The sequence below is a fragment of the Centrocercus urophasianus genome, unplaced genomic scaffold (assembly GCF_019232065.1).
Source record: "Centrocercus urophasianus isolate 14NV4802_14NV808 unplaced genomic scaffold, USGS_Curo_1.0 seq_33, whole genome shotgun sequence".
NCBI lineage: Eukaryota > Metazoa > Chordata > Aves > Galliformes > Phasianidae > Centrocercus > Centrocercus urophasianus.
The window spans coordinates 1,733,804-1,760,527 of record NW_024884900.1 but is presented as its reverse complement, the minus strand read 5'-3'; the positions used below and the strand labels follow the sequence as shown (position 1 = coordinate 1,760,527).

The 26,724-nt window shown below is 50.2% G+C and overlaps 2 protein-coding genes across 9 annotated transcripts in view; both read left to right on the top strand.

Annotated features, from left to right (window-relative positions):
* The first annotated feature begins 783 nt into the window (after positions 1-783).
* Positions 784-24,013, top strand: DHRS11 (dehydrogenase/reductase 11). 2 transcript variants are annotated; one of them, XR_006170813.1, is made up of 8 exons: positions 784-915; positions 11,820-12,029; positions 17,757-17,851; positions 18,076-18,205; positions 18,366-18,458; positions 19,384-19,449; positions 20,456-20,652; positions 23,495-24,013. XR_006170813.1 is itself a non-coding variant. In XM_042830260.1 (7 exons), exons 1-7 carry the CDS (start codon positions 784-786, stop codon positions 20,495-20,497), a joined length of 768 nt encoding a protein of 255 aa, XP_042686194.1. In that variant the 3' UTR covers positions 20,498-24,013. The 2 variants fall into 2 exon arrangements, 1 of the variants encoding a protein (XP_042686194.1); XM_042830260.1 differs by having other exon boundaries at positions 20,456-24,013.
* Positions 24,014-24,704: 691 nt separating this feature from the next.
* MRM1 (mitochondrial rRNA methyltransferase 1) overlaps positions 24,705-26,724 on the top strand; it is a 33,104-nt gene continuing 31,084 nt past the window's right edge. For all 7 annotated transcript variants that reach the window (XR_006170791.1, XR_006170790.1, XR_006170789.1 and 4 more), the window contains exons 1-2: positions 24,705-25,497; positions 25,937-26,030. Coding sequence is in view for 1 of the 7 variants with exons in the window: in XM_042830129.1 (XP_042686063.1) it covers positions 24,830-25,497; positions 25,937-26,030 (762 nt within the window). In the remaining 6 variants the exon portion in view is untranslated. The remainder of the gene's footprint in view (positions 25,498-25,936; positions 26,031-26,724) is intronic.

Here is a 26,724-nt window from a genome sequence, read left to right as displayed (position 1 = left end):
ACTCTAAAAATTACAGATGCATAGAGAAATTGAGACACAAATGTATTCAGAATAATAAAACCTCATAATTTTCGTTGTACTCTTAATGCACAGTGCTGGGGCTGTTTTGTAGCCGTTTTAGAAAATGGGATGTGGAAATATGTTCATGGATGGGCTTCAGCTTCATGATTTTTTATTTTTTAATCTAAGCTGACGGCCAGCCGGGCCCTCCGTTAGATCAGGTATGCAATAAAACATTAAGAGAAAAAACCAAAAAGCTATTAAGATAGGATTGTTGTATGTTAACGTGGTGCTGCTGACAGCAGCAACAGCCGCTGCTACCAGCCGGCACAGCCGCTTTCTGCTCGTGCCCCGCAGCCCGGCACAGCTGAGCGCTGCTGGTGCTCGCGGCCCCGCTGTCCTCGGGCATCGCACAGCTTCCTGCTGCCGCTGCCCAGGTGCTCTTCAGCAGCTGCGGTGATTTGTTTGTACCGCCCTCGCCCTTGTGGCTGCGGTATCTTTTCGGGGATCTTTAGACTTCTTTGTAACGCTGCATCGTTTGCTTTTCCTTTGCTTTGCTTTTCTGCAGTTCCCAAGGCTCCGCACTGCACGCCTCGACGGACCGCGGAGCGGCTGCGGCTGAGCCCGGACGAACTCGGTGCGTGCAGCGCGCGGGGAGGGGCGTGGCCAAAGGGACGGGGCGTGGCCAAAGGGCGTGGTAAAAGGGGGGGCGCGTGGTCACGGCGCGGGGGCGTGGCGCGCGGCGGGCGGCGCATTGTGCGCGGTGGCGGCGGCGGCGCGGCCATGGAGCGGTGGACCGGGCGCGTGGCTTTGGTCACCGGCGCCTCGGTGGGCATCGGCGCGGCCGTGGCGCGGGCGCTGGTACAGCACGGCATGAAGGTGGTGGGGTGCGCCCGCAGCGTGGACAAGATCGAGGTAGCGGGGCGGGGCCGGGGGGTTCGGCTGCGGGAGGGGCGCGGCGGGTCTGATAGCGGAGCTTCCTTGGGCCCTGTGGGGGGGGATCGGGGCGCGCGCCCCGGCCGTGCCTCACCGCGAAGCCTTTCCAGGCGGGACCGGACGGGGGCGGCGGGCGGAGCGCCCTCGGAGCGGTGCCTCGCCGGGCGCTGTGGGCTGCGGGCTCCCGTCGCGGTGCCATAGGAGCGGCCCGAGCAGCGGAGCCGGCTCCGTTCCATGAGCCGCATCTGTCCGGGCGGGCTCACCCTGCGGGGAGCGGGCCGGGCCGGGCAGCGTTCAAGGACACGCGAAGTGGCGCTCGGAGGGTTTCACGCACTTCGTTAACGTTAGAATAAGACTTCGGTCCTTAACGTGTTCTTTACTCCTCCGACGAGCATCCCGAGAGCCGACTCGCAGAGCTCACGTGTTGCCGTAGGAGTGAGGGAGACCTCGGGTGCCCGGCCGCGATTCGGGGCACTTGTGGGCATCGCTGTGCGGCTGCGAGAGCAAAACCGCAGCTGCTGTTCAGAGGAGGGCGGAGCTGAGCGCGCTCATTGCTGCTTGGAGCCGCGCTGCTGGGGCAGGGAGGCTGCATCCCGTGTTGGTGCGTCCAGGGGGTGTGGAAGCGTGCTGGGAAGCAAATGAATCCGTGCCGCCCTATGGGGTTTAAGGAAGTGCTGATTTCCTTTTTCTTTTTTTTTTTTTTTTTGAGGCTGTTTCTTTTCTTTTTTGCTTGCTTGCGTTGCATGGGAAACAAAGATCTGACAAGTCAGGGTCGGATGGGGCCGTGGGAGGGCTCGCACAGCTCTGCGGGGAGGAAAGCTGCAGGCAGTGCGGAGCTGTGGCGGCAGTGCGGGGCTGCGCTGTGCACACAGCGCTTCTGCTGCCCTGACCCATTGGGATGGTGCTGCTCTGCACAGCCGACCACACCGTGAATGAATTGCCAAAAGACCCTGAGAAACAAAGCTTCCAGTGAGACTGAAACAGTAACGTATTGAAGAAACAGAACTTCTATTCTTCATCAGTCAGAAGGATGCACGCTGCTTGCAGGGAGGATAAAATGTACCAACAGAACCTCCTGAGCTGCTCTCTGGGATGGCATTCCTTGGGATCTCCCAGTGGTTCGGTGCTGCACACGACTCAGCCACGTGATGGATGATCTCTCTGGGTTGTTTCAGTACATGGCTGTGCTGAGCAGCACTGAGTGCTCACCTCTTGCTGCTGTCATCTGTCAAGTGCTTGAGTTAAACAGTGAGGCTCGTGGCTGGCCCTGGTTGGTTCTTTCTCCCAGGCTCTCAGGACTGACTCGTGTTTTCAGCCATTTGTTTTGGTAGGTGTCTGGGCTGTGTTTTGCTCCGTTGCTATTCTGGTGTTATTTATGTGCAGTGTGTGTCCTTAAAGAGGAAGAAAATGCCAGAGGTGCTGCTTGCTGGATGGGACTGGAGTTCAGGCTGGCCCAAGGTCACAGCGGGACGGCTCTGTCCCTCATCCTGCTGCAGGTCAGGCTTCTTGCTGCACCTTTGGGAGATCTGTGTGTGATAACCAAGCTTTTCTCCAGGAGCTTCGGCTTATTTTTTCTCTTTAGAGATGTTCAGGCCTCAGATTTGAGCCTACAGTGGGACTTGAGACTTTGGATGTGTTTGTATGAATAATCTCGGAGAGTGTGGGTGATGTGGAGGAGCCTGACCTGTGAGCCTGCTGCCCGTGGATGGGCTTTGGGCACACAGAGCAGTAGGATGGAAATGAGAGCATTGTTCTTTTCCCTCAATTAGTTATCGTGTAACCATGAAATACACTCATCTGTTAACTCTGGCTGCTGTTTTCTAAGCTGTTGTTTCTGGTCACGTTCTGGGAAGGTGTCCTCGCAGGAGCCTTGGTGGGATGAGGAGGATGTGCTTCTTCTAGGAGGGCTTTGGCCACAAAGGGCAAGATAGAGTGGTGAGGGGCTGCAGGGCAATGGGAGGATGAGGGTGGTGTTGGGGAGCTGAGAGCTCGGTGCTGTGAGGTGTGGGCACAAGGGGGGCTGGAGCATCTTGGCGGTAGGTGCTACAGGACAGAACTTTTTGCTCTCTTAAGATTGAATAGTTCACTAAATACTGCAGTAATTAGTGATGTATGGAAGAGTGCACCCAGAAAAATAAACCAAGACATCTTGAGATGGGAGGAGTGCAAATGATGCGATTGGTGCTCACTTTGTAGTAATGAGCATAAGTTGTTTTTTTTTTTTTTAATGCTGTGCACTGGAATCATCCATTTCAAGGAGAAGCTGCAGGAACCACTCTACATGGTGGCTTTACAGCCTGCTGTAAATGACTGAAAGAGTATGCAGTCTCATGGGGAGTTTAACGTGGGCAATAAATGCTATGTCAAGATTTCTTAATCTCTTGGAAAATCAGATAAGGGCTCGAGGCAAGATAACGAGTGAATTGCAAAGCTGTGGTTCTGGTATTAAGCCTGTGTCATGACTCCAGTGCTCCTTATTTGACTTCTGAATTGTTACTGGCTCACTGGCACTGCAGCAGCCTTGTTCTGCGCCATACAGAGAGGCTCAGATGGAACCCAGCGCCGTGCTGTGGCGTTGCCTCTTCTTTCCAAACTGGGTTTGATTTATTTTTCTCTCCATACACCCCATTATCTGTGCAGGCATGGTGACAGCTCACTTCCTCTGTGTGGCTGTGTGTTTGAGCTGCAGTGCTGACCCCTGTGCAGCCCTCAGCCCGGCCGGTTCCCCACAGCGGCCCTTTGTTTGACCCATTGTGCCGCTCTGCAGCTCGGTGTGTGTGGGCCAGCAGCGGTGGCTCTTGGGCTGCGGCCAGACTTTGAGGAGCAAAAGACAATTAAAATGATTTTACTTCATTCCTGCACGCCGGGAGATAATTTGGGTTGAAAGCTTGCTCAAAGTGCAAAGCCTGGAGTTGTTAGCAACTGCCGCAGACTTCTTGGCATGTGGGCTTATGGAGTGCTCTCTACTCTTCTTTGTGTATTTCAAGTCAGAAGTGAGCTTAAATGCTCCATGAATTAGCCCAGAGCTTTTTGCACGTGAAGCTGCTCCCCATCCGTGGTGGCTGTGCTGTCACCCACCAGCTGGGGCTGCAGTGTGAGCTGCAACATCCCATGGACCAAAGGCAGCGCATCACTGGTGGCGCCTCCATCGCACATCTTGTGGCCTGAGAGCAGCCCTGGATGTACCCTGGTGCTTTGGGAGCACAGGGAGGTATGAGCTGCAATGGGACAAGCTGTGCCTGTGGGGAGCGAGCCCTGTGTGCTGTGGGGCTGCCACTGCTTTGGAGAGCACCAGAGAGATTTAGAGATGGATATCGTGTGGCTGTTGTCATCGAGGAGATGATAGAGCTGTGCAGGAAGCCATAAATGTTGCTTAAATCACAAGGTTTAACTGACTGATTCTAATGCATTTGTGACAGTTATTGATCAAAGGTAACATTTATAACCGGGGACTGCATCCTCAAGGTTAGATCTTGCTCAAGAAATAGCCTTTGATAAGCTGAGCTGTTGCTTGCAGGCTGGAGCAGCCTGACCCCTGGGGAGGGGAGGGCTCCCTTCGCTGTGTCTTTGTGGGAGGGGAAAGGGACAGATGCTGTATGTGTCCCCTGCAGCCATTGCATGGCACCTGGGCTCTGGCCCAGGCTGTGAGGGGTGCGTGCTCTTGGCCTTGTGGTGCTTTTGGGCAATTGATGTGAAAGCCGAGTTGTTTCATAGCAGGTGAGTGTGGAATGTCACTGCGTTGTGTGTGAGTCCCCAGGCAGGAGGTTGCCTGGTTCCAGCAGGCCCTGTGCTGTGGCCTTGCATGTCCCACCCAAGCTGTGCATGTCCCATCCATCCCTAGGGCACAGCCTGGCTGAGCTGCTGGTCTGCGAGGGGACCCTCAGTTATTTTTAAGGCAGCGGTTGCAGGTCTCAGCAGGGTAATCCTAAGGCAGATTCTGCTTGTGAATGAATGACCTTCAGAATATCCTTAGCCTCTGGAAGGGTAGTGGCCACCGTGCCTCACAGGTGCTGTCACTGCCGCTCATCCCTGACCAGATCCTTTCCTGATAAAATGAGAGATCCCATAAGCACCACTCTGTGCAGCAGGAATGAGTGCTCAGCTGTCTGATGGCTTTCCCCATCTGTGAGGTGTGGGAGGGGAAGGGTTGCTTTAAAACTGCTTCCATTCATCCTCCCTCCCCCTTCACGTGATTTGGAACTGTCTCATTGTGTGTTCTGTCTGCTGGGGTTTGTTAACAGGCAAAGCTCTGTAGAGGTAAAAGGGCACTGAGGATTTAACCTCAGCTCATGCCAGCATCCCTACGAGGAGTGCTGCTGCTCATTTCCCGATGCTGTCTCTTGCTCATCCCGGTCGTTCCTGTATGGATTTAAAGCTCAATCTTGTTGCGTGGCGTGAAATGGGGATGAGAGTAGCAGTTGGAAGCACAGGACCTGTGCTCTGGCTCTGCTCACCAGACTTTGCTCTCTGCTGCGCTCACGCGAATCAGTGCAGCCCTGCTGGGGCTGGTGGCTTAGCTCAGGATTAGCAGCGGCGCGGATGTGCCCGTGCTGATCCCGCTGTGCCCGGTGCCTGGCGTCGTGCTGGCGGCCCTGCAGGCTCTCGGTCGCAATGTGTGGCACCCACAGCCACGCTGTCCCAATGCTCGTGCTGCAGTGTGCCCGAGCCTTCATCTCTGGGCTGTAAATCCTGAGCATGCCGCAATTCAGGGCCTGCGCCTGAGTTTTACTGCTGGGGGATATCGGAGAGCCTGGGAGGGAAGGCCTGCTGCAGTGCAAGCATGTGCTAATCTTTCTTTTCTGAAGAGGATTCGTTCAGGATTACACAGGTGCAGAGCAGAAGCTGATGAGACAGATAAAGGCATGGGGAGCGCAGCTCCTGCCCGGCCCGCACAGCGCTGTGTGGGCAAACACCCAGTGCTGCCTGGCTGGAAACTGAAGAATAAATTGGGCCATGGAGTGCTGGAAGTGAGAAGCTGGCTGTAGGCTCCTGCAGCAGGGATGTGCTGCTGCTTTGTGGTAGCGAAGGGTGCATTTTGGTCAGGCCCTGGGGAGTACATTAGCTACTTTCCCTCCAAAGGACAAGGTGTGCTCAGGTTTTCCTAGCCTGGTTCCTTGTTTGAGGAGCTTAGAGTGCGCTGTGGGGTGTCCAGGGCTGCTTCAGTGTCCCACAGGTGTGAACAGCAAGGCTGCGAGCAGAAAGGCCCCAGGAGAGCTCGTGGCAGAGATGTGGACAGACACCTGCTGTCTATGTGGGTGCTCCAGCATCTCCTGCACAAACGCGGCGATGCATTTGGTGACAAAGCATGTAGCACAGAGATGTGTGCTGTTATCTGCTGGGTGCGGCGATGTGTGCTCAGGTTGCCTTGGCAATGTGCGCTGGAGCGGGCGGCGGTGCAGCAAGATGCATGAGCTGTCACTGCATGCAGGGAGGCACAGCCTCCTCCTGAGCCCCCCTGCGAGGGCTGCTGAGGGCTGGAGTGGCTGTGGGACAGCAGCTGTGGCCTTTGCAAGGGCGTGGGAGCGCTGAGGGAGGAAAACATCCACGTGCCTGGCTGCATGGGAACCTGCTGTATGTGCTTCGGAGCTGAGAAGTGGGCAGGCACCCACCATGCTTGTTTTAGGATAGTCATAGCTCAGAATAAGCAAGGAATATTGCTCTAATGAGCTGTCATAGTAGCGGCAGTGCTTCTCCTTCTCCTCCGCTCCCGTCTGCAGCAATGTGATCTGAGCAAGCACCAAAAAAAAGTGCCTTCACCCTTGACGTAAGGAGCAATTGTTGGAATGCCTTTAGGTAGCAGGAGCTTCCAGGGTGGTGGAAATACAGTGATTTGGCTTGTGTGTGCACCACTAGAAATTTAAAATTAAGTGAGCTAGAAAAAAATGTCTTGAATGCTGAACTGCTGAAAAGTACAGGGAGCAGAGAGGGCTCAGAAAGAGCAGCACATCTCCTCGGCCCTCTGGGGACTGCTAATAGCATGAGGAGGACATGACTGCACAACCAGACGCTTCTTTACCCGGGAGCCTGGCTGATATTCCTGAGCTGAAGCCAGCTGAATGGCTCCTGGGCCACATCCCAGCTGTGGACAGGAGTCAGTGTCCATGGGACGGGTTTGTTGTGTGGTCCAAAGGTAGGTGTTGCTACAGGGTCCAGCTGCAGAGCCTGGGTGGCATCCAGCATGAGATGCCGAGGTGTCACTTGGTGCTTGGAACGTGCTGATTTTGTGTGCCACCTTTGTGTCTTTGCAAGGTCTGTAAAATAAGTACATTTAGAGTGCTGAAGGATAAAAAAAAAAATAGAGGGACCTCAATTTTCTCCAGGTTTTGAGCTTTTTCTTTCCTTTGACAGTGCTGAGAGTTTCTGGAGCAGCATAAAAATAATTCAGCCTCCCTGGTTAAACAGTCTGTGCTTCAGATGCACTTCAGGCAAACAGTCTGAAATCAGTGCTAATGCTTCCTCCTTCGTAGGCTTTCCTGCTGGTGCCCCCAGCTGAGCACTGCATGTTTGCTTTTCCATTTGAACCCTATTTTCCATGCTTTCTTATTCCTACTATTCTGCCTTGTTTTGGAACAGAAGAGGATCTGAGCCAAGGAGCAGCAATTTGCAAACAATAAGTAAAAAGCATTGGTCTAAAGCTCAGGAGAGGTAAGGAGAATCACTTCACCGTTTTATTCATTTACACAGTCCTTTGAGACTCCTGTGGCTGCCCTGTCTGGGGACCTGACTCCATACGAAGAGAGCTGGAAGAAATCTGAGGTACTGATGATATACAGGCAAAAAGCCCCAGGTCCCCGGCTGCTCTTGGGAGGGGCTCAGTGCGATTATCTCCCTTTGCAGAAAAGGAATCTGAGCTCTGAGTCTTGCCTTTGGTCACTGAACTCGCCATGGAAATGGCTGGAATAAACCCCAGCTTTATGCGCTATACGCTGTTGCACTGGTATTAAAACTTAATTAAAAGAAGCTTCAAACTTGCCAATCAGTAAAGTGAAAGGATTTTTAAGCCCCCGGTTTTCTTTTACATCTGTGGTGCTGTTCATTAGGTTTTTTTCTCCTTCATTTCCTTTAGATAGCAAATGTAATTGGGGTGACTTCAGTTTCTTTCCACTTGGTTTCTTGGTACAGCTCCATGTTTAAGGATAGCCTAAATCAGTAGGATGCAAGTACCTGTGATGAATGGCAGGTCAGATTAAAAATTACCTAATGGTTTCTGCTGGTTTTAATCTCTCTGAACTAAATGTGTCTGAAGTTAATAGGATGGTTTGCCAAATAAAGCCTGACGTGACGCTTTTCTTTTTTGCCTCCCCTTAAGAGTCCCCTGAAATGTTTATATCAATTAGTTTTGTAGAACCATGTCACCAGGACTGAATGTAAATGCATGGTGCTGTGCCCTCTGTAAATGTCTTGTGCACAAAGAGTGTTCACTCTTGGAAGAACAAACCGAGCCCTGATGTTTGGAAATCATCCATTAGGTGTGAGGTGTCCCTTCAGCCTTTTAGTAGACAGCTAAATAATGCATGGTAAACATCACGACCAGGGATTCTTTTCTGTCCCACCTGTGTGTAGGTGTTGGGTGCCTTTTTCATTTGCTCATTCCTTCGTTCAGCGTTGCTGAGGATTGAGATAAATCACGGTGAGATGGAGAAATTGGGCTGTGAGCAGGAGGTGCACTGTGGCCTGTGCATCTCGTGTGCATGCTGCCATTTTGGCTCACTGTTTCTCACCAGCAATTTAGATGCCCAGAGCAGAGAGCTGATCTTCCCCAGCTAGCTTGAAACTCCACAAACACAGCCTGGAGCTGCATGCGCACCAGAATTAGGGGGCTTGCATCAGTGTGATGAGTGACTCTCAGTTAAACGTTGTAACCTAGGCTGTAATTATTATTCCTTTGTTGTCTGGTTTTGGGCTGAGCAGTGCCAGCAGACCCATCGCCAAGCAGGTGGAAGTGGCGCGGTGCAGAGCTGATGGAGGTGCTGGCTCTGGGCTGGGTTGGTGCTGTGATACACACTCGCTTTCAAGTTGCTTCTGAAATCTAGGAAAGCAGCTTTTATTTCTTCTTTGCACATGTGGCTTTTCTTTAAGTGGAATGAGCATTCATTGAGGGACTTAACTATTGCTCTGGAAAAAAAATAAATCTGCAGGCTTCCTAATTAAGAGACTGCCTTTACGTGTGTCGACGAACCGAGCCGTGGTTGATGTTCCTTTGAAGAGCCTGTGATGGCTTTATCTGGAGACGTGTGCTGCACGTTCAGCTCAGCCTGGTGTCAGCGCTGCTCAGCGCTTCGTTTTCAAAGGGAATTTGTTAGCATGAGTGCAGCCTGAGAGATGAAAGGATCCGTGCTGATTCCCATTTGAGGCGGTGAGAAACCAGGCAGGAAAAGCAGGATCTGGGGAGCTGTTTGTGGGCAGCTTTCTGTGGTTGGTGGTGGCAGGGGAGCCTCGCTGCAGGTGAGGCAGAGCTTTCTGGTGGTGTATCTGAGCCCTTAGCTGAGGAGAGGTGTGCAGGACGGCTAGCAGCTCCTTTGCATGCCTTTGTGCTATGGCATGTGGTGTATGGGCCCCTCCTGCCTCCGTCCAGGAGTTGTTCTGAGAGCTGCACCGAGTAGCAGAAAGTGACAGCAGAACATGGAAACTGAGATATTGAACATGGCAGCTCCCTCTGGGCCGCAGATGAGCTTGTCTGGCCTTCCCCGGCTGCGTCCCTGGGCTCTGTCTCCTTCCAGCCAGCTCCCCTGGCACAAGTCCTCTCCCGGGGGGTTCACTTGGATTCCCCGTGCTTGTATTTATCTTTTAAAGTCATTGCTGTGACTTAGGGGGAGGGGTGGGTGCAGCAGGGCTGCGTTTGGCTGCTCTCTGTCTCACCTGAAGGTTATGAAGGATGAGAGGGAGGGCAGCCTTGCCCAGTTTTTCCCATCTTTAAGTTTGCAGGAGCAAGGCCTTATCCCTGCTGTACTTCCAGCATCCTCCAGCAGCCCCTCATTCTGCTTATAATTTCCTAAATGTCACTCTTGCAGATTTTTCCCAAACTGTTTTCTAAAGGGTGCACTTTGATCTTTAAAAATACATATGTTTTTCAGACATGACCAGCACATAGCCAACAAGATTGCACATACGGCAAGGTGAAACCAGCCCTGAGAGGGTGCGGGGTTGGTTCAGTGCTGGGGGCACCTTTGTTCTCCGTTGGGCAGAAATATTGCTGAGCTCAGCCGCAGTGGGGCTCTCCTGAGAGCAAGATGCTGTTGGGATGCATCGATCTCCGGCGGAACTCGTTGTGCCTGTCCTCTCCTGGCTTGATGCTGTGACAGCAATAATAATTCCTGCGCTGCTGCAGTGCCTCCGCTGAGCTGTACCAGAAGGGCAGTGGCTGCAGGAGCAGATCTTTAGGCTTAGGATGGTTTCAGCTTGTGGCCTGAGATCTGTGGAGACCTGCAATCTGCTGCTGAACGCCGAGCATGGCAAACCAGAGGGGGCTTAAACTTGCAGTCAGGAGCTTGCATCACCTGTGCCTCGGTCTTAGGGATTGAGAAAGGTTGAAAATCATTTACCAAGCAGAGCTCTTTGTGCCTTTATTGCTCTGAGGCAATGTGTTCTGTGTGCTGAGAGGGAGGGTGGCGTGGGTAAAACTTTGCTGTGAGGAGCTGATCACCAAAAAGAGCCTCTGGAAGGTCTGGGGTCAAGAGAACATTTCGGGGCTCAATGCTGGGAGTCAGCTCACAAGCTGCAGATGGATTTTCCCCCCTTTTTGGACACGGTGACCAACTTGCCATCCTGCCTCAGAGTGAGCCGATGCCCAATCTGATTTTTCTCCCCTTCCAGTTTCCCTCACGTTCCATGTTATTATTCCCTTTGTCTGATGTTTCTTTTGGGATCTGGGTATCGCTCTGGCCCTGCACCTTGCAGCACACAGGCCTGGGCCGAGCCTCGCTCCGGTGGTTGCAGGCACCTCGGCAGGCAGGGGGGAGCCGCACAGCCGCCTCCAGCAGCAGAGCTGCATTGCACCCGCTGAGATGTCACATTGGGGACAGTGCTGCAGGCGGTGCAGTTTGAGTGATGCGGTGGACGTTTGTAGCTGGAGTCCATCTCTGTGGATCCCAGACATCACGTGGCCCCGCCGTGCTGGAAGCTGTCACCGTCTCCGCTGTGACACATCAGAGCTGAGATGCTGCTTCTCGTTAGCGTCAGGGGAAAGGGGCATCGTGGGGAGGTTTGGCTGTGTCGTTAGCATGGGGCTGTCAGCGGCGCTCGGCCTTTCGTTTGCTTTATATCTGAGATCTGGAGGCTTGGGATGACTGTCGGTAATGGCTGATGAGGAATTGCGAGGCATGTGGTTGCTGTGTCCTTCATCCCCTCGGCGGTGTGACAGCCCTGCAGCACATCAGCCCGGTCCCACAGCAGCATTTACTGGTGGTCTGCCAGCACCTGCTCCCCTCCAGCTGTATGGCTTAGCACGGTGGGCAGCACGAGAGTGTTCCTTCTTTGAGAGAAGTAGGTTAATACATTAAAGCCAATGCAAAGCTACAGTCTACAAACATTCATTTGTAATAGACTGAGCTCTGTTGCTGAGGCCACCGCATACCTCCTGCAGCATCACAGGCCACGGAGGAGGCTGCATCAGGCTGAGCTTGCAGCCATCAGAGCTTCCAGGAATAAACTGTAGCCCCTGTTGTTCCCACTGCACTGTGAGGCTTGTGGTGTGCTTGGATGTGCTGCACGCATTGTGCCTTGATTTGCAGTTCTTTGGTTCTGCTCTCATGCAAGTACATAATCACAGTGCTACTTCCAAGCAGCAGTCACCTCTGCTCTGCTTCCAAGCAGCTCTGCTCTCCTGGGCCTATCCCCAAACAGAGAAGGCTGATGGATGTTTTCTTCCTTTCTCTCTTCCTCAGAAATTGGCAGCTGAATGCCAGAGTGCCGGCTACCCTGGGACCCTCATCCCATACAAGTGTGATCTCTCCAACGAAGAGGAGATCCTGTCCATGTTCTCTGCCATCAAGACCCTTCACCAGGGAGTTGATGTGTGCATCAACAACGCGGGGCTGGCGCGCCCGGAGCCTCTGCTCTCAGGGAAGACAGAGGGCTGGCGGACGATGATAGACGTGAGTAGTGCTGTGGGAGAGCAGGAGCTGTGTGTGAGCAGTGGCCTGGGATTCCCAAACACAGCCGTATGTGGGAAGTAGATGAAGGGACCAGAAAATATTTTGTCACATTTCTATTTTTTATTTTTTAATGGGATCGCATTGACTTTCCACTTATTTAAACTATGCTCAGCCTGTCTAGATTGCATAGATTATTTTCTTTCATTCACCAGCACCGTTGTGCCCATCTGTTTTGTGCATGGAGCTGAGGACCACTCCCCCTCTGGCCCTGCCATGGCTTTGTGCTGGCTAGGCAGGAAGTGGAAAGGCATCATGTACTGCTGAGCCACTCGCCTTCACCCTGGAGCATGAAAATATTCAATACCTTCAGTAGTGTTTTTCCTTTAGATCAGTGTCTTTCTACAGAGTGATGAGCCTGGCTTTTTTTTCCCCTCAGAATAGGAAATTGAATACCAACACTGGCTTTTGTAGCTAATCCTGTTAGTTTTAGCAATGGGTTTTAAAACAGGCAGATTCTTTTTGGCTTAAAAAGCTGTAATGCTTTTGTCTTTGAAGCTTCATTTTCTGCCTGTAATCTGGTTAAAGCTCAATACCAGCAAACCCATTTCATCTGCCAAACAGAGAAGCAGTGCGAATTGTTCGTGCCATTCACAGGCAGCACTTCTCTCAGGGCGTTGCTGCCCTGAGGTGCTCCCTGCATTCTTTTGGGACTTGTCACTGTGTGGCAGCCCTGCTCTGCACACACCTGGCATGCACAGCTGTGGGACATGTGCATGTTTGCGTGCTGCTGCCTTGCAGCTGCTTTAGGTAGGTTTCCCCTTGTATGCTCCGTATTTTTGTATGTGAAAGCATCATCTTCATGGGGAACAGGATTTGTACTTGAGTCTTTCAGTAAACCACAGTCTCTGCAGCAGCAGCAGCTCTGTTGTAGTGAAGGAAAAAGATGTCTGTTTGAAAAGTTGTTAGAAGTTGCAGGCTTGGGGCCCCTGTGTCTGACAGCAGAGCCAGCCTGGATCTGTCTGCCCCATGGCAGCTGGTGGCCTTCCATCCCTAGCAGTTCCAGGGGCTGTGTAAAGCAGAACAGGCACACAGAGGCCTCAGACTCCTGCTGCCAGGGTGAGAGCTGCTGTATTGTGTCTAATTAAGTTCTTGTTAGGATGTTGGCTGCTCTGCTCACTGCTGCTACTGCAGCCAAAGCAGGCTCTGCTTGGCTTTGTCTGCCCAGCCAGGCTTTTGTGGGTTGCCCAGCCCGGGTCACTGCACCGACGCATCTCCCTGCTCCCAGTTGCCATGGAATCTTTAAAGAAAATTAAGTGAAGTGTAGCTAAGGCTGAGTTGGAATAAAGCAGGGCACTTCCCAGCGTTGTTTTGCTGCGAGCCTGGCCCTGTGGGTCGCCTGCACCTTGTCCTGGTTGCTGTCATTCTGTCTTGTCTGGAAGCTTCAGTGTGTTGCTTTGTGTCACTCATGCTCCCTTTCCTTTGTTCCTCTGACCTTTTGTTCTTTCTGAAGTGGGCAGGCTGGTGCAGGGATGAGGCATTTGCCTGCTGCCTTCTCTCTGTGCTCCATTCCCGGAGCTCAGGTGGGAGCACTCCTTTGCTCTCATCTTCCACTAATTTTCAGGAGCAAGGATTTGGAAGGGGATTGCCCTGTAGGATACTCTCCGTGCTGTTATTTGTGGTGGCCAGAAGTGAGATTTGGGAACCTGTGGGGTCCTCCTCCTTGTGGGCACTGCTGTGTGTGCCCTTTGGAACTGCTTTGTGATGATAGGTGGTGTGGCAGGAGAGAGGCAAGATTTCAGATCCCTGGAGCAGGTTAGGAATCTAGGCTGGGGGTATGTTCTATTCCCAGAGGTGATCTGCACTGTTTTGTCTGCACTCACTTGCTTGACAAAATTGCTCTTGCTGTTTTAGCTAGGGGAATAGGCTCAGACACCTAAGCTCCATGTACTGGCCCCTGGGGTGGCAGCAGAGTCAGGGGAAGATGGATTTGCACCAACAACTCTCCCTGCTGCAACACGCCAGCCCAGGGGAGCGCTCACCACATCCATTTCTGCAGCTTTCAGGGTCAGAATGGGGGAAAGCTGCCAGCACCTTTCACGGGCTGCTGACCAGGAGCAGGGAGGCTTCTTCCAAAGGTGGTTTCTGGAGAAAGGCGTTAGCGAGCAGCGTGCTTAGAAATGTGGATGGAGAGCTTCTGTGTGCTGCTGGGCTGCAAGATGGGGAAAGTTTCTAAACAGCCATCAACGTATTGATTTGGGAGGCATTAGGGCCTTAAATTAAAGGCATTTTTTTTCTTTTTGTTAAATTGATTTTTCTTTCCATGCATTTTTTATGAGCTTTGAGGCTGGCTGTCTCTTTTCCAGGCTCCTCTCTCAGTATACATTTAGCAGTTGAAGTCGTGTTCTTATTTACTTATTCCTCTTCTTTAATGTTCCAGTTCCTTATTGTCTGGTATTTGTTCTAAAGGGAATAATCTCCAAGAGTTTATTCTTTTTGGTCTGCAGGAGCTTCAAGTTAGGAAAATCACGTTCCCACCGCTGCTGAGCAGCTGAGCTGTCAGATAGCAGATTCATTGTGTGCAAGAGAAGGGAGCATTTTATCTCAGACATGGTTCTGAGCCCTTCATCTTTCGATTTACAGCTTCCCCCTCTTTTCTCTCCACTTGTTTGTGATCCTGTGCTTTATGTCAGGCTGGAGCAAAGTCCTCCGGCTGTCCCCGATCCGGTGCTGTGTACACACTGACTTGGGGCTCTGAGATCTGAGCAGCTCCTTCACGTTTTGCCTACTGACCTTTAGAGCCAGGAATTCAAGCTGAACTTTCCACTTGCACTGTTCCAAGCACAAAGGACTGCAGCACACATCCTCCCACTGCTGTAGGCACTGAATGGGTTTGATTCTTGGCATTATTCACTGGCCAGTGAGGCTCTGTTCTTGTTGCTTTTATAAACCATCTGTGCATGGATGTGTGTTCTGTAACCTGCGTTTGTGTGTGTGCTTAGGAGCTGGGATGCTCAGTTTGATATCTTAAAAAACACTGATTCTGGGAAGCAAAGTGCTCAGCGCCTCCAGAAACTGAATCCTTTATGTTCTCCCAGGCTGACAATGGGAACTCATTAATTACTACAGTGTGCCCTTATTGTTTCTGTTGCATTAGCAAACACATGCTGTGGTTGCAGACCTGCTGCATGAACTCAGAGTGCAGATGTATTGACCATCTTTTCCAAGAGACCTTTGAACTTATTGTTCTTAAAACAGAAACGTGCTGAAAAATGTCTTGTGCAGGTATTTGCAACAAACAGCCTTTCTATTGTTTCTAGAATTGATGTAGCCATTAGAACCTGCTCCTTTTCCAGGCATATTTTTAGGTTCCTGAGTGCCTGCTCTATGTTTTGAAGTGGGATAGGGATCCCGAAATCCTGTGGGTGCTTTCAGAAGAGCTGCCTTCCAGCTGGTTGTTTTGCGTCCCTGCAGTGTGGGCTCTGGCCTTTCCCATGTGGCTGTTGATTAGTATCTTGCTTTGCCAGTAGTTGTCAAAATGTTGTAACTGCCCACGCAAGGAAGCATCGCTGGGTGTGAGTCACTGTGCTGCAGCCTGGCTCCGTCCTGCTGGCAGGCTGATGTTACCCTCTAGTGGCCCGTGGAGATGGAGTGGACTGGCAGCGACTGCAGCAGCGATGCACTGCACTGAGGCTCGGTGCTTCTTGAGGCAGAGAGGAAAAGAAAGAGGAGGGAGTTTGGGTTAAAATTACATTTATTTTATTATGCTCAAAGTTGGCTCTTCACTCTGCTGATGTGTGAGACTGGAGCAGCTTACTCCCATTCTCCTTGACTTTCACTGTGAAATCCACAAGATTTCAAGTGCCCTGCTTGTTCTGGGCTTTGCTTCAGTGCTGAGGTGCTGCTTCTGCTGACATGTCTGCAGAGTTGTGATTCTGTTTCTTCCTTGCACAGCTAAGGTAAATCTTCAACCTGGTGCTGGGGAATTATCACTATGGTTCCAGGTACAATGGCTGAGATATCTGGCAGTGACTGTGTGCTCAATCAAAGTGCACTTGGATTAGGATGGTTACTTCACTTATTGTGTTGCCTGGGTACTCCATGCTAACGTGGGATCAGATAAGAATACTATTAATCTGTGCAAAGACCAAAACCCATAAGCATATTCTCTGTTAATGAACAGGAAATAATGACCAAGACAAAAGCAATGGCTGAAGATCCATCAGCTGTCCCCCAGTCATCCGTCCAGTGTGCTGCTCAGTAATCACAACTCTGAAATCTGTCTCTTTTTGCCTTTTGCTTTCTAGTGTCCCAAGTAACGTTCTTCTCCTGTCGCTGCATTTTTGTCCTTTTGTGTTGCCAACCTCTAGCTAGCTCTCCCTAGTTCTTGTTTCTAAGTTGTATGGAGATGACAGACAGTCACTTGCTGTCCGCATGACCTTGTTCCTCCTGCTTCTCCCATTTATAGTTACACCTGACTTCTGATTCATCTGAAATTTACTTCTTCCTGGATATTTAGTTCACAGTAGTGCTTTTGAACTTGCCTGGCCTGCTTGCTTGGTTAAAAAGTGACATGCCATTAGGTAGGGCCTGCTAGCATGCCCTGCACTGAAATGGTTTCATCCTTTCTAAAGGGCTTCAGCAAATAGTTTCCACCTTTTGGCCACTGTTTTGAACATAAAGCACTATAAACTTGAGCAGTTAGCACTGCTGCTGACAGGCTTCTCATTGGTCTCACACATACCTGTGGGTGCTTGGTGCTCTTGTATTACAGGTGGGGGAATTTCCATGTCTCTACTTTCCTGGAAACTCTGAGTGTGTGTTTTATGGCCAGCAAATTGTCAATCTGTGCTCTAAAGGTGGCACCTTGCAGGAGTGATGTGACTTTAGTATAACTGAAACCACAGCGTGCTGGGCAGCGATGGTTCAAAGAGCAAGTACTTGGAAAGCTGTGGGTTGTGTACTAAAGGATACATCACCTTTTCCTTCTTTCTTTGGTTTACCCAGTGGAGGAGGATATCAGCAAGCAGCATGGCAGATCAGCGGCTTTCACATCTCAAGAGTTCCTTGCCCCCTTGGGCCCTCCTCAGAACCACACGATGATCCTTGGCTTCATTTGTGCATGGGAAGCTCTTTGGCCATGTGGTTTGCAGTGCCTAGCAGTGCCTGGCTCCCTGACAAGGCGCTATCTGGGGATTTCCACTTTAACTGGCTGACCTAATTACCCACTGCTAGCGTCCTATCGGCTCTCCAAACCCCGGTGTGCTCAGTGCTGTATGGGATAATTTTGTCTCCTGGAAGGACTGCTGACTGTGGGGTGTTTGGGGCTTTCTTACCTTGCACGCAGCCCTCACACTTGCCCACAAAACTATAAAGTCTATTTGTTTTTGGCAGAGGCCAAGGTCTGTCTCGCAAAACAGGACCTCTGTGCCTCTCCTGCCCAAACCCTTTATTATTGCAGCCCTGAGCACAGTTGCAATGTAACGTGGGCTGTGGGGCTGTGTGTGCAGTGAGGTCTGTGCGGGTGCATTTCCCTCTTCTGTTGGTGTTAATAGGAAATGCCATGCGCTGGGACTTGTGGATGCGACTGCGCTCACATATGAGCTGTGCAGGACAGGGCTCCATTGGTGCAGCTTTGCTGCAGGCTGATCGTTGCTGTGAGGAGGTTGTGGTGGGAGGCTCGCAGGGCCTGGGCTGCTGCTCTTAGTCTCCACTTCTCTTGTCCCTCAGGTCAACGTGATGGCTGTCAGCATCTGCACCCGGGAGGCCTATCAGTCCATGAAGGAGAGAAACATCGATGACGGTCATATTATTAACATTAACAGGTACACAGGGTGGGAATGCAGGATCTGCCATGTGGGATTAGAGCAGAGGAGCTTTCACCTTTCTAGGTGGGCTCAGCGGTATGAGGATCATGATGGCTGATTTTTCCAAACTTTTTTTTTAACCTCTGCTTGTCTAAATACAACAAAGACCGAATATGCTGTTGGTTCTTTCTCAAGGCTGCATATCCCCCTCCTCAGTACTCTCCTTTCTGCCCTCTCCTCAGCATGAATGGTCACAGCGTTGTGCCACAGTCTGTGGTGCACTTTTACAGTGCCACCAAGTATGCAGTCACAGCACTCACAGAGGGGCTGAGGCAAGAACTCAGAGAAGCAAAGACTCATATACGAGCTACAGTGAGTACTGGGAGGGTTCTCCCTCTCTGCTGGCTTTGTGGGCTGCTGAGTTTTGTGGGGCAGAGTTCTGGAGTTTTTGCTTTTGTTGTTTTCAGTTTGTTTTTTCTATTACTGAAGGAGAATTACAAATCCTATTAGGATGTGCTCTGCTCTTTTCCAGTGTATATCTCCAGGACTGGTAGAAACAGGATTTGCTTTTAAGCTTCATGATAATGACCCTGAGAGAGCTGCTGCAACCTATGAGAGCATTCGGGTAGGACATGGAGATATGGGAGCAGAGGGAAGTGGCTTTGAATCGTAGTTTAACAATCTTTCTCCTGGCGAGTTGCACAAGAAGCTATTTCTGCAGAATGCATAATGCTTTCCAGAATAGTCAGCATCCTCCAAGTCAAGTCTTGGCACTCAGACCTCAGATATTGCACTCATTTTTAAACATTGTGCAAATTCTCGTTCAGGTTTAGTTTCTCATTCTCTATATTTTTTCTTACTTTGATGTACCTGTAAATAAATCATCAGTCAGCTTTGAAATTTTGCAGGCTGTGACTTCTTTATTACAGAGAAAATACAACAAGCAAACATGTCTACACACGGATGGGCAAGAAGTGTGTGTTGTACTGCAAGCAGCTGTCATAGGATTTCTTGCTCCTCTGGAAATTTTTTTTTGTAAGGATGGCAATGCTTGAGCTGGCAGAGCTGCTGTGCCGATAGTTTGGCGAGTTGCTTAGCCACACTGTCAGCCACTGCAGCTCTTCTACCCATCCCCAGAGTGCCCTCTTTTCTGCTGAGCAGCTGCTCGTTTGCTCTTTATCTTAGCACACAGCTCTTTGATTGTACAGACACATGTCACATGTATGTGACACACACGTACAGATGTGTCTTCTCAGCTCTTTAGAGAGGCGTTGTCTCCATATGTTTTTCTGCCCAGCACTTGAGGATCTTAATTCTAGCAGACACCTCCAAGCATTTTGCAGAAAGATTATTCACGTCAAACAGATCAGCACCAGACACTTCCTTTATTAATTTTTTGATGGATTACTTTTTTCCTTCTTGTTTCCATCTTTTTTGATATGCCCCAGTGACACTTGAAACTTTTTATTGATGGTTATGAAGGGAATGATTTTATAGTTAGTTTTTCCTAAAGTGTTCTTTGTCTTAGATTCTTTTCTCTGTCTTCCCAGTGTCTCAAAGCTGAAGATATGGCTAATGCTGTCATATATGTCCTCAGTGCCCCACCTCATGTACAGGTAAGCTGTGGTTGAGTTAAAGGACTCTGCTTTAAGTAGGTATTTAAAGGAGGAAAAAGTAACTGCTGCCCTGATATTTGCTAATCAGTATTGCAGCTGCCATGTCAGCTGTGTGCTTAGTGGAGCTGGGGATTAGTAGTGATCACATTTGTTTACAGTTCCCTTATAGCAGCTTTGGGACCACGCTGCTCAGGCCACCCACACCCACTTATCCATCCAGGATTGCTCTGACTGCAGAGAAGGATTGTGCAAAGCAGGGGGAGTGGGAGGGATACAGGCACGTCTTGTCCCTTCTGGACAGTGCCATCTGAGATTTGCTGACTGTCTTACAGCTGGTTCAGGTTCTGCCAGTTGCCAAATGTGTTGGGCTGGATCCTGCCAAGGTGCTTCTGCTGCCAGAGGGACTTCTTTCCTGGGAAACAAGAAATAAGTGACCAGCTTTGAGCGGGAACCAGGAGGAGGGAAGAATGGTGTCAAAGTTTAGGATGTTGACTAAGCTGCTGTTGCAAAAGCAAACTTTGATCACGAGATGCTTAGCAAACCTGTAGTATGATCTCTGCTCCTTTGGAGCAAGGTGCAACCATCTTTGACGTTAGATCAGTCTAGAAGCACAGCAGCTGAGGGGTCCTGTCTCTAATGAAGCTGGCCTTCTTGCCTTAAGAGCATGAAAGGTCATCCTGGGGGCCAATGTGGAGAGGTAAAAGCAGTGCCTCTGTTTCATCATCTGAGCAGGACCATGCTTAAGACTTGATTATAAACTTTTATAGTTCAGTGGCATCTCATACTCTTTTCTGTGCATTTTGCTCTTTTTTCCTTTCTGCTATAGGCAAAAAAGTTACATTCACTTTTATTTCTTTTTAATATCTCAGCTAAACAGCCTTATTTTTAGTTGCAGGAACTTCCTTTGTGTGCAGCTTACCACGGTAACAGTACAGCATGCGAGTACACAGTGCAAGGTTTAACATATGTCAGTGCTGCAGCAAAATCATGTGCTGGTCTCTTCTAGATTGGAGATATACAGATGAGGCCCACGGAACAGATATCATAGCAAATGAAGAAGACCGTGAGCAGCACCGTGTATCCACTCCACTTGGAACCCTCTGGCAATGTGGGTTTCATCAGCTGGCTAGCAACGTTTTATTCAAGTACCAAGGATCATGTTTGAAGAATTATTTTTCTCTCCCTCTCTCTCAGCTGGTGCTGGTATGGAGCCAGTTTTAAAAAATACATATATAGTAGTGAGTCTCTTTCTCCCCTACTCTTTTGGAAACTGAGTAAGAGTAAAATGTATTTGAAAATAATGCAGGGAAGTGGTTTGTGGAAGATTGTCTCCAGACTGGCTTATTCTTCTTTTTGCTTTCTTTTCAAGGTTGGTTTGATCTTATTTGATGTCTGGACATAGGTGAAGTGGCACAAGGTGTTTGCCAGCTTCCATGTGCTTAGGGTTTGAGATTTCTGGTGGATGCCATCCATTTATTTTTCACGTTTCTTCTCATCATTTTGATACTTTTTTGGTAACGATGGATGTGATATTTTCTTCTCTCATATCCCACTGCCCTAAAGCCAATGTACAAACTCACCCTGCCTCCCCAAACTCTCCCTTTGCATTCATATGAATTGTGCCTGCCAAGTTTGAGGAGGTATAAACATGTGTGCTTGCTGTTTCTTTCTTTCTAGGTAAGTAGGTAAATAGTTTTGGGAAAAGAACCTGTATTTTTTACAGGTTAGAATGATCTTCTAAGTGGCATAGGTACAGTAAGAGTGAGTTGTTTAGTATTTTTAATAAAAATTAAATGTGCTGTCTTGTGACCACCTTTATCCTTGGTATCATCACCCAGCACTCTTGTTGGTTTTCTGTATGTTTGATATTTGCATGCATTGATGCTTTTTGGAAGTATTGATCGGTCTTTGAAAGATGTGTGATGCTGTTTAAGTGCTGATCACTCTTAAGTTGGAAATATTGGAATTTTGTTTATATGCAGAGATACAAACTCAGAGAGAAAGAGAGAGAGAGAGAGAGAGTGAAATGAACCATGCTGAAGCTGTCCAAAATGAAAATATATTAATAGGGGCATTTGCTACAAAGCAGTAGGTGAAAGGTCTGCTTTGGATCTACTGCTTCTATGCTGGTGTGGCCCCACTGTTTTGCTCTGGGTTTCCTCTAACTCGAGGGAGGGGGGAGTTAGCCCCCTGGCTGGTGCATGCACAGCTGGAGATGACTTGAGTTGTTTTATTTGCTCTTACAGTGTGGCAGAAACATATCTGCATTGAGCCCAACTTGATTTGGCGCTGTTAACGTGCATGTTGCCTTAAGGCTGCAGTCTCTCCTGCTGTACTTTGGATTTCCTCTAGTACTTCAGCAGGTGAACACCTTGTTGCAGGTGGAGCTGGTATGATCAGCTGATTTGAGTAGAGGACTGAGAGCCAGAGAAACTTGGTTTGGATTGTTTTGCTTATGCCAGTGCAGCTCTGTGGGAGTTCATCTGTGTGACAGCACCACAAGGGAGACCAGGACCAGACCACTATGTCATGAATTCCAACTCCCTGTATAACCTTGGGCAAGTCGCTTTACCTCTCTGCCTCAGTTGACCCATCTGTAAAATGGGGATAATAATACTTAACCTACCTCACAGGGGTGTTGTGAGGACTCGCAAGCTGTTTTGTAAAGCACTTTGAATATGAGAGGCGCTGCGTAAGTGCTGAGTGTTGATATGAAGTATTATTATTAATTAAATCTCACGATGCATAGAATTCCTTGTGCCAAAGGTGAGCAAGCATGGAAGGCTGTAAGGGGGAAAGTGGTAAAGCATTCCTTCGTAATGGTAAAAACAAAGGCCGTGTGGCCCTGTTCTTTTCATCTTTATAAATACGCTCTCATGGTGCGTTCTGTCCCTCATCTGTCACCGGTTTCTGCTAGTTAGTACATGTAACCTTGTGTCTGGATTTGGCCTTTCAATTTACTCTGAGTGAAATTCATGCCCTGTGGCAAAGTCTTGCACTACTCTGATGCACTGCCCTCCTCCACGTAGCTGAGGCGGTGGCTCTGTGTAGGTTCTTGCTACAGAGCTGACTTTCACCTGCAGCACCAAGTTAGACTGTGTCCTGCAAGGAGCAGCCAGTCCAGGTCTGCACACAGCCAGCGATGCTCAGTGCAGTGGAAAAAGCCTGTGCTAGCTGGAAAAGCTCTTCAGCCTCCATGCTGCTGTGGTGCACAATCCAGAGGCCTTTTGTTAAGGAAGGTCCAACCCCAAACTGCGATGTTCAGCTGTACTTAATATGAAAACTGTGAGTTTTTTCCATAGGTTTTCTTTCACAAGAGTTTAAGTCAACAGGTGCAGCGTGCACCGTTTTTTAAAAAGAACTGAACTAGAAGCTGAGGGTCAAAAAAGAAAGAGTTGAGAAATTAGCAGAAAAAAAAATAGGCAAGGCTGTGAGAAGCACTGTTGAAATGGCTGAACTGGTGGCTGCAACTGTGTGTGAAATTCAGCAGCTGTTGAAATGAATGGCTGAGACAGGACCTGGCTTATCTTTCTGCTCTGCAGATGTAAGGCCTTGAAAAGGGGCCAGTGTGGATAGTCACTCCTTGCAGATGCAACTTGGCTGACCTGCAGCCCTGGAAGTGTTTTTTCTCCATGAGTGTTTGTAACATTTGCACATCTTTAAAACATCTCGTCCTTGAAATGGTATCTATTATGTTTTTCCATTTCGAATGAGATTTTGGGGGATGATTTTTCCTGCCAGATGACTTCCTGCCTCTGGCTGCTTTCCCATGTGAAGTGCAGCCCACAGAGGAGTTTGGCACCGGGAGCTGGGCCTGTCTGCCTCGTGTGACCTGGTGGCACCTCGAGCCTTCTTCCTGGGCTGGGATGAGGTTGGCAATGTGACCCTAGGTGTTCAGAAACAGACAGGAGAGTGACCTGTGCAATTTATCAGTAGGCTTCTAATTTGTGAACTAGGAAATAAAGGATAAAAAGAGAGGCGCAATGTAGTTCTTCTGCATATCGTAGTTCGTGTTTAAACATAACATCCTTTTTACTGTTCACAGCTAAACCTATCTTTTGTGAAGAGTTCAAACAGAAACATGTGAATTTGGTTCCTCACGGGGAAAAAAAAATGCAATTGCTTTCTAGAGCAGAATAGCATCCAGTTGTCTCATGGATGACCTGTGGAGATTGGACTCGCCCTTCCCTGTTCAAATGAAGCCGTGCTCCACAGGGATTTGCTGAAATCCCCAGGTAGGCTGCTGGGTTTGGCTAAAACTATGCAAGGGATGAGCCAGTACTGCTGTGCAGACTTGGATATTGAACGCTTTCAATCTCCCACACTTGTTTGAAGTGGGGTGCATTATTGCTGTTGTTAAATGAAGGATTTTTACTTTCCGGTCCTCTTTCAGGTTGTCCAAGTGCAGAGGCTCAGGTTTGCTGTCATTAAAACACAATGTTTTTGCAAATAAGTAGTGAATAGCTGAGTTGGCTGCCTTGCTGGATTTGAGGCAGGTGTTTTGGATACCTTGTAAATAGGTAGAGAGCATTTGTGGAATTAAAAGCATGTTTGTTTTTTCTAATCTTGTGCTTTCCTTGTTTTTCCTACGTAATAAATGTCATCAATTGTGTTAACATTGCTGTACCTCTAGGAGATGTTATGTGGCAGTCTGTGAGTACTGCTGGCAGATCTCGGCTCTCATTTTGGGTGGGAGGAACCATGGATGCAGCTGGCTCTGGCAGGCAGCAGGATAAGATCATTTTACTCAAGAAATCTCCATCTGTATAAACAGAAGAAGACTGCTTCAGTAGAAGACGGAAACCCTTCTCTCTGCAAACTCCTTTTAGAAGAGATAGTCGTGGAACAATTGCCATCTCCTCCCTTATGAAAGGAAAAGATGGATATGAAGTGCTCCGCCACTGGAGCAGCGTTTTGGTTTTGGGTGTTTGGTGAGCTGAAGTGAGACAACGTGGGGAGCATCGCATGCACTCTGGAACCTCTGCCCACAATGCCAGAGGCAGCACGTTGTGATTACTGTGTCCGGGTAGAATAGAGCAGGGTTTTGCCCTCAAAACTCTTATTTCCAGCTCTCGTGAGGCATTTTCCTATTCAATGAAGGTTTTAAGGGAGATCCGGGCCGTGAGGCTGCGCCCCGCCAACCGCCAGGGGGCGCTGTGGCGCTGAGTGCCCCTCTGGCCGGCCGGAAGCGGCGCGGTGCCCGCGGCGGTTATAGGAGAGGGCGGGGCCGCGCGTGACCGCGGCGCCACCACAGGGAATCCGCGCCGCGCCCACGTGTGCGGCCGGGCCGCGCCCCGGTCCGATCGAGTGTTTCTGCGTCCCCTCGTCCTGCCCCCCTTCCCCGAGTGGTACCGGGGGTCTCTTCCCCGTGCGGGTAGCTATGGAGCAGGCGCTCAGGTCTCTCGCCCGCGGGGCCGTGGGGCTGCCGTCCGCCACCTGCAGCCGCTGCTTTGGGAAGGGCCCCGCGCGGGTCCGGCAGCCCTGGCGGTTCTGCACGGCTGCGGCGCGAGGCGGGGACCGAGCCCGCATCTCCTGTGAAGGTCTGCGGGACTCAGGCTGGGGCTCAGCGAGACGCGAGGTCTCGAAGGGCGGGAGGAGGCCGGACGGAAGGGCTCTGTCCATCGAGAGGACGAGGGGCAGCGAGATCCTGTTCGGCGTAGCGCCGTGCTCCATGGCACTGTCCCGGGCCAGGAGGGATCTGTTCAGGCTGTTCCTCAAGCGGAACGGCGGCCCTCAGCGTGCGATCAGCAGCGAGTTCGTGCTGCAGGCCGCGGCGCGCGGGGTTCCCGTGCTCTACGTCGGGAGGAGGGAGCTGGATGCGTTGTGCGGGGGCCGCGTCCACCAGGGAGTGTGCTTGGAGGCCACTCCGCTCCGCTTCAAGAGGCTGGAGGAGGCCGAAGAGCCCGGTTTGGGGGATGGAGAGAGCCCGAACCGGCAGCTGCTGTGGCTGGTGCTTGAGCAGATCCAGGACCCCATGAACCTGGGGGCACTGCTGCGCTCTGCGTATTTCTTGGGGGCGGACAGAGTGGTGACGAGCCGGAGGAACAGGTATGGGGTCGGCTGTTCGCTGCCGCGATGCTCAGGATTTGTGTTTTCTTCCCCCTACAGGTCTCAAGCCTAGGCTCCTGAACAGCAGCTTTAGAGGGCTTTCTAAGACTGACCTCGAGATGTGGGGTTGGGCAGAGCTGGGCAGTCGAGGCTGTGGGATGCAGCGTTCCAGGCTGGCAGGGAACCTCCTTGGGTGCCCTTTTTTTTAAAACCCATTTTGTGTTTTAATTGTTCAGCTGCACACAAAGTGCTGCAGGCTGTCTCCTGGGTTTGTATCTGGGCCTTCCTGTTCCCCATAGGAAAGCGCATCCATTGAGAGAACAAGATTTTTTGCAGACTAGATGAAGTTGGGTCGTAGAAGAAAATACAGAAGCAGAAATCCTCCTAGTTTTCCCTTTCTGTTCTTTTATGAAACTTTTCCTTTCTTTTTCTCTTGCAGCTGCCCCTTGACTCCAACAGTGAGCAAAGCAAGTTCTGGAGCTATGGAAGTCTTTGATGTCTACAGCACAGATGATCTCAGGAGCTTTTTGAAGGTAGAATGATGCACATTTCTTTTTATATTTTACAACATATGGAAAGCTTCAAATAGTATGTGTATTGAGCAGAGAAGGTACAAATAGAGTACTTGGTTATTTGCAGTGTTCAGAGCTCCTGCTCTGCATTCCTGTTTGCTGCTTGTGGTGTGTGCCATAGGATCTCTTACAGATGTGCACCCCCAGTCTGGTGGAGTAGCAGCTCTGTTGCAGGGCCTTTCAGGAAAAAGGTGCTGGCATGGTAGGATGGATTTACCCAGTAGGATGGGATCTGTCCCCCCACCCATCCATGGGGACCAGAGGTGGTGCAGTTCCCTGCTGTGGGTCTTCCTTGATGTGCACGGAGGTAATGTCCTCGAGCCTGGCACATGATGGCAGCATTGGGCAGCTTTTAGTGCAAGGGAGTGGTGAGAAACCAGGGCTGTGTGTGAGCTGCACCCAGTCTGTAGCTCTGCTTCTGTCTCTTTGAGGGGGAGCTCATCAGATTGTGCTGTGACCATGAGCTGGACTAAGCGTGGACTCTTCCCACACTGCCAGAAGGCCGGTGTTCAGCTGTACAGCAGGTCTGTGGCAGCTGGAGCTCTGAATGATGAAGAATTGAAAGACGTAAAGTACGTTGACATCAAAACAGCTGGAAGAATCACTTTGTTATTGTAAAGTTTGAATTATTAACGTTTTGAGCCATTGTAGCCAT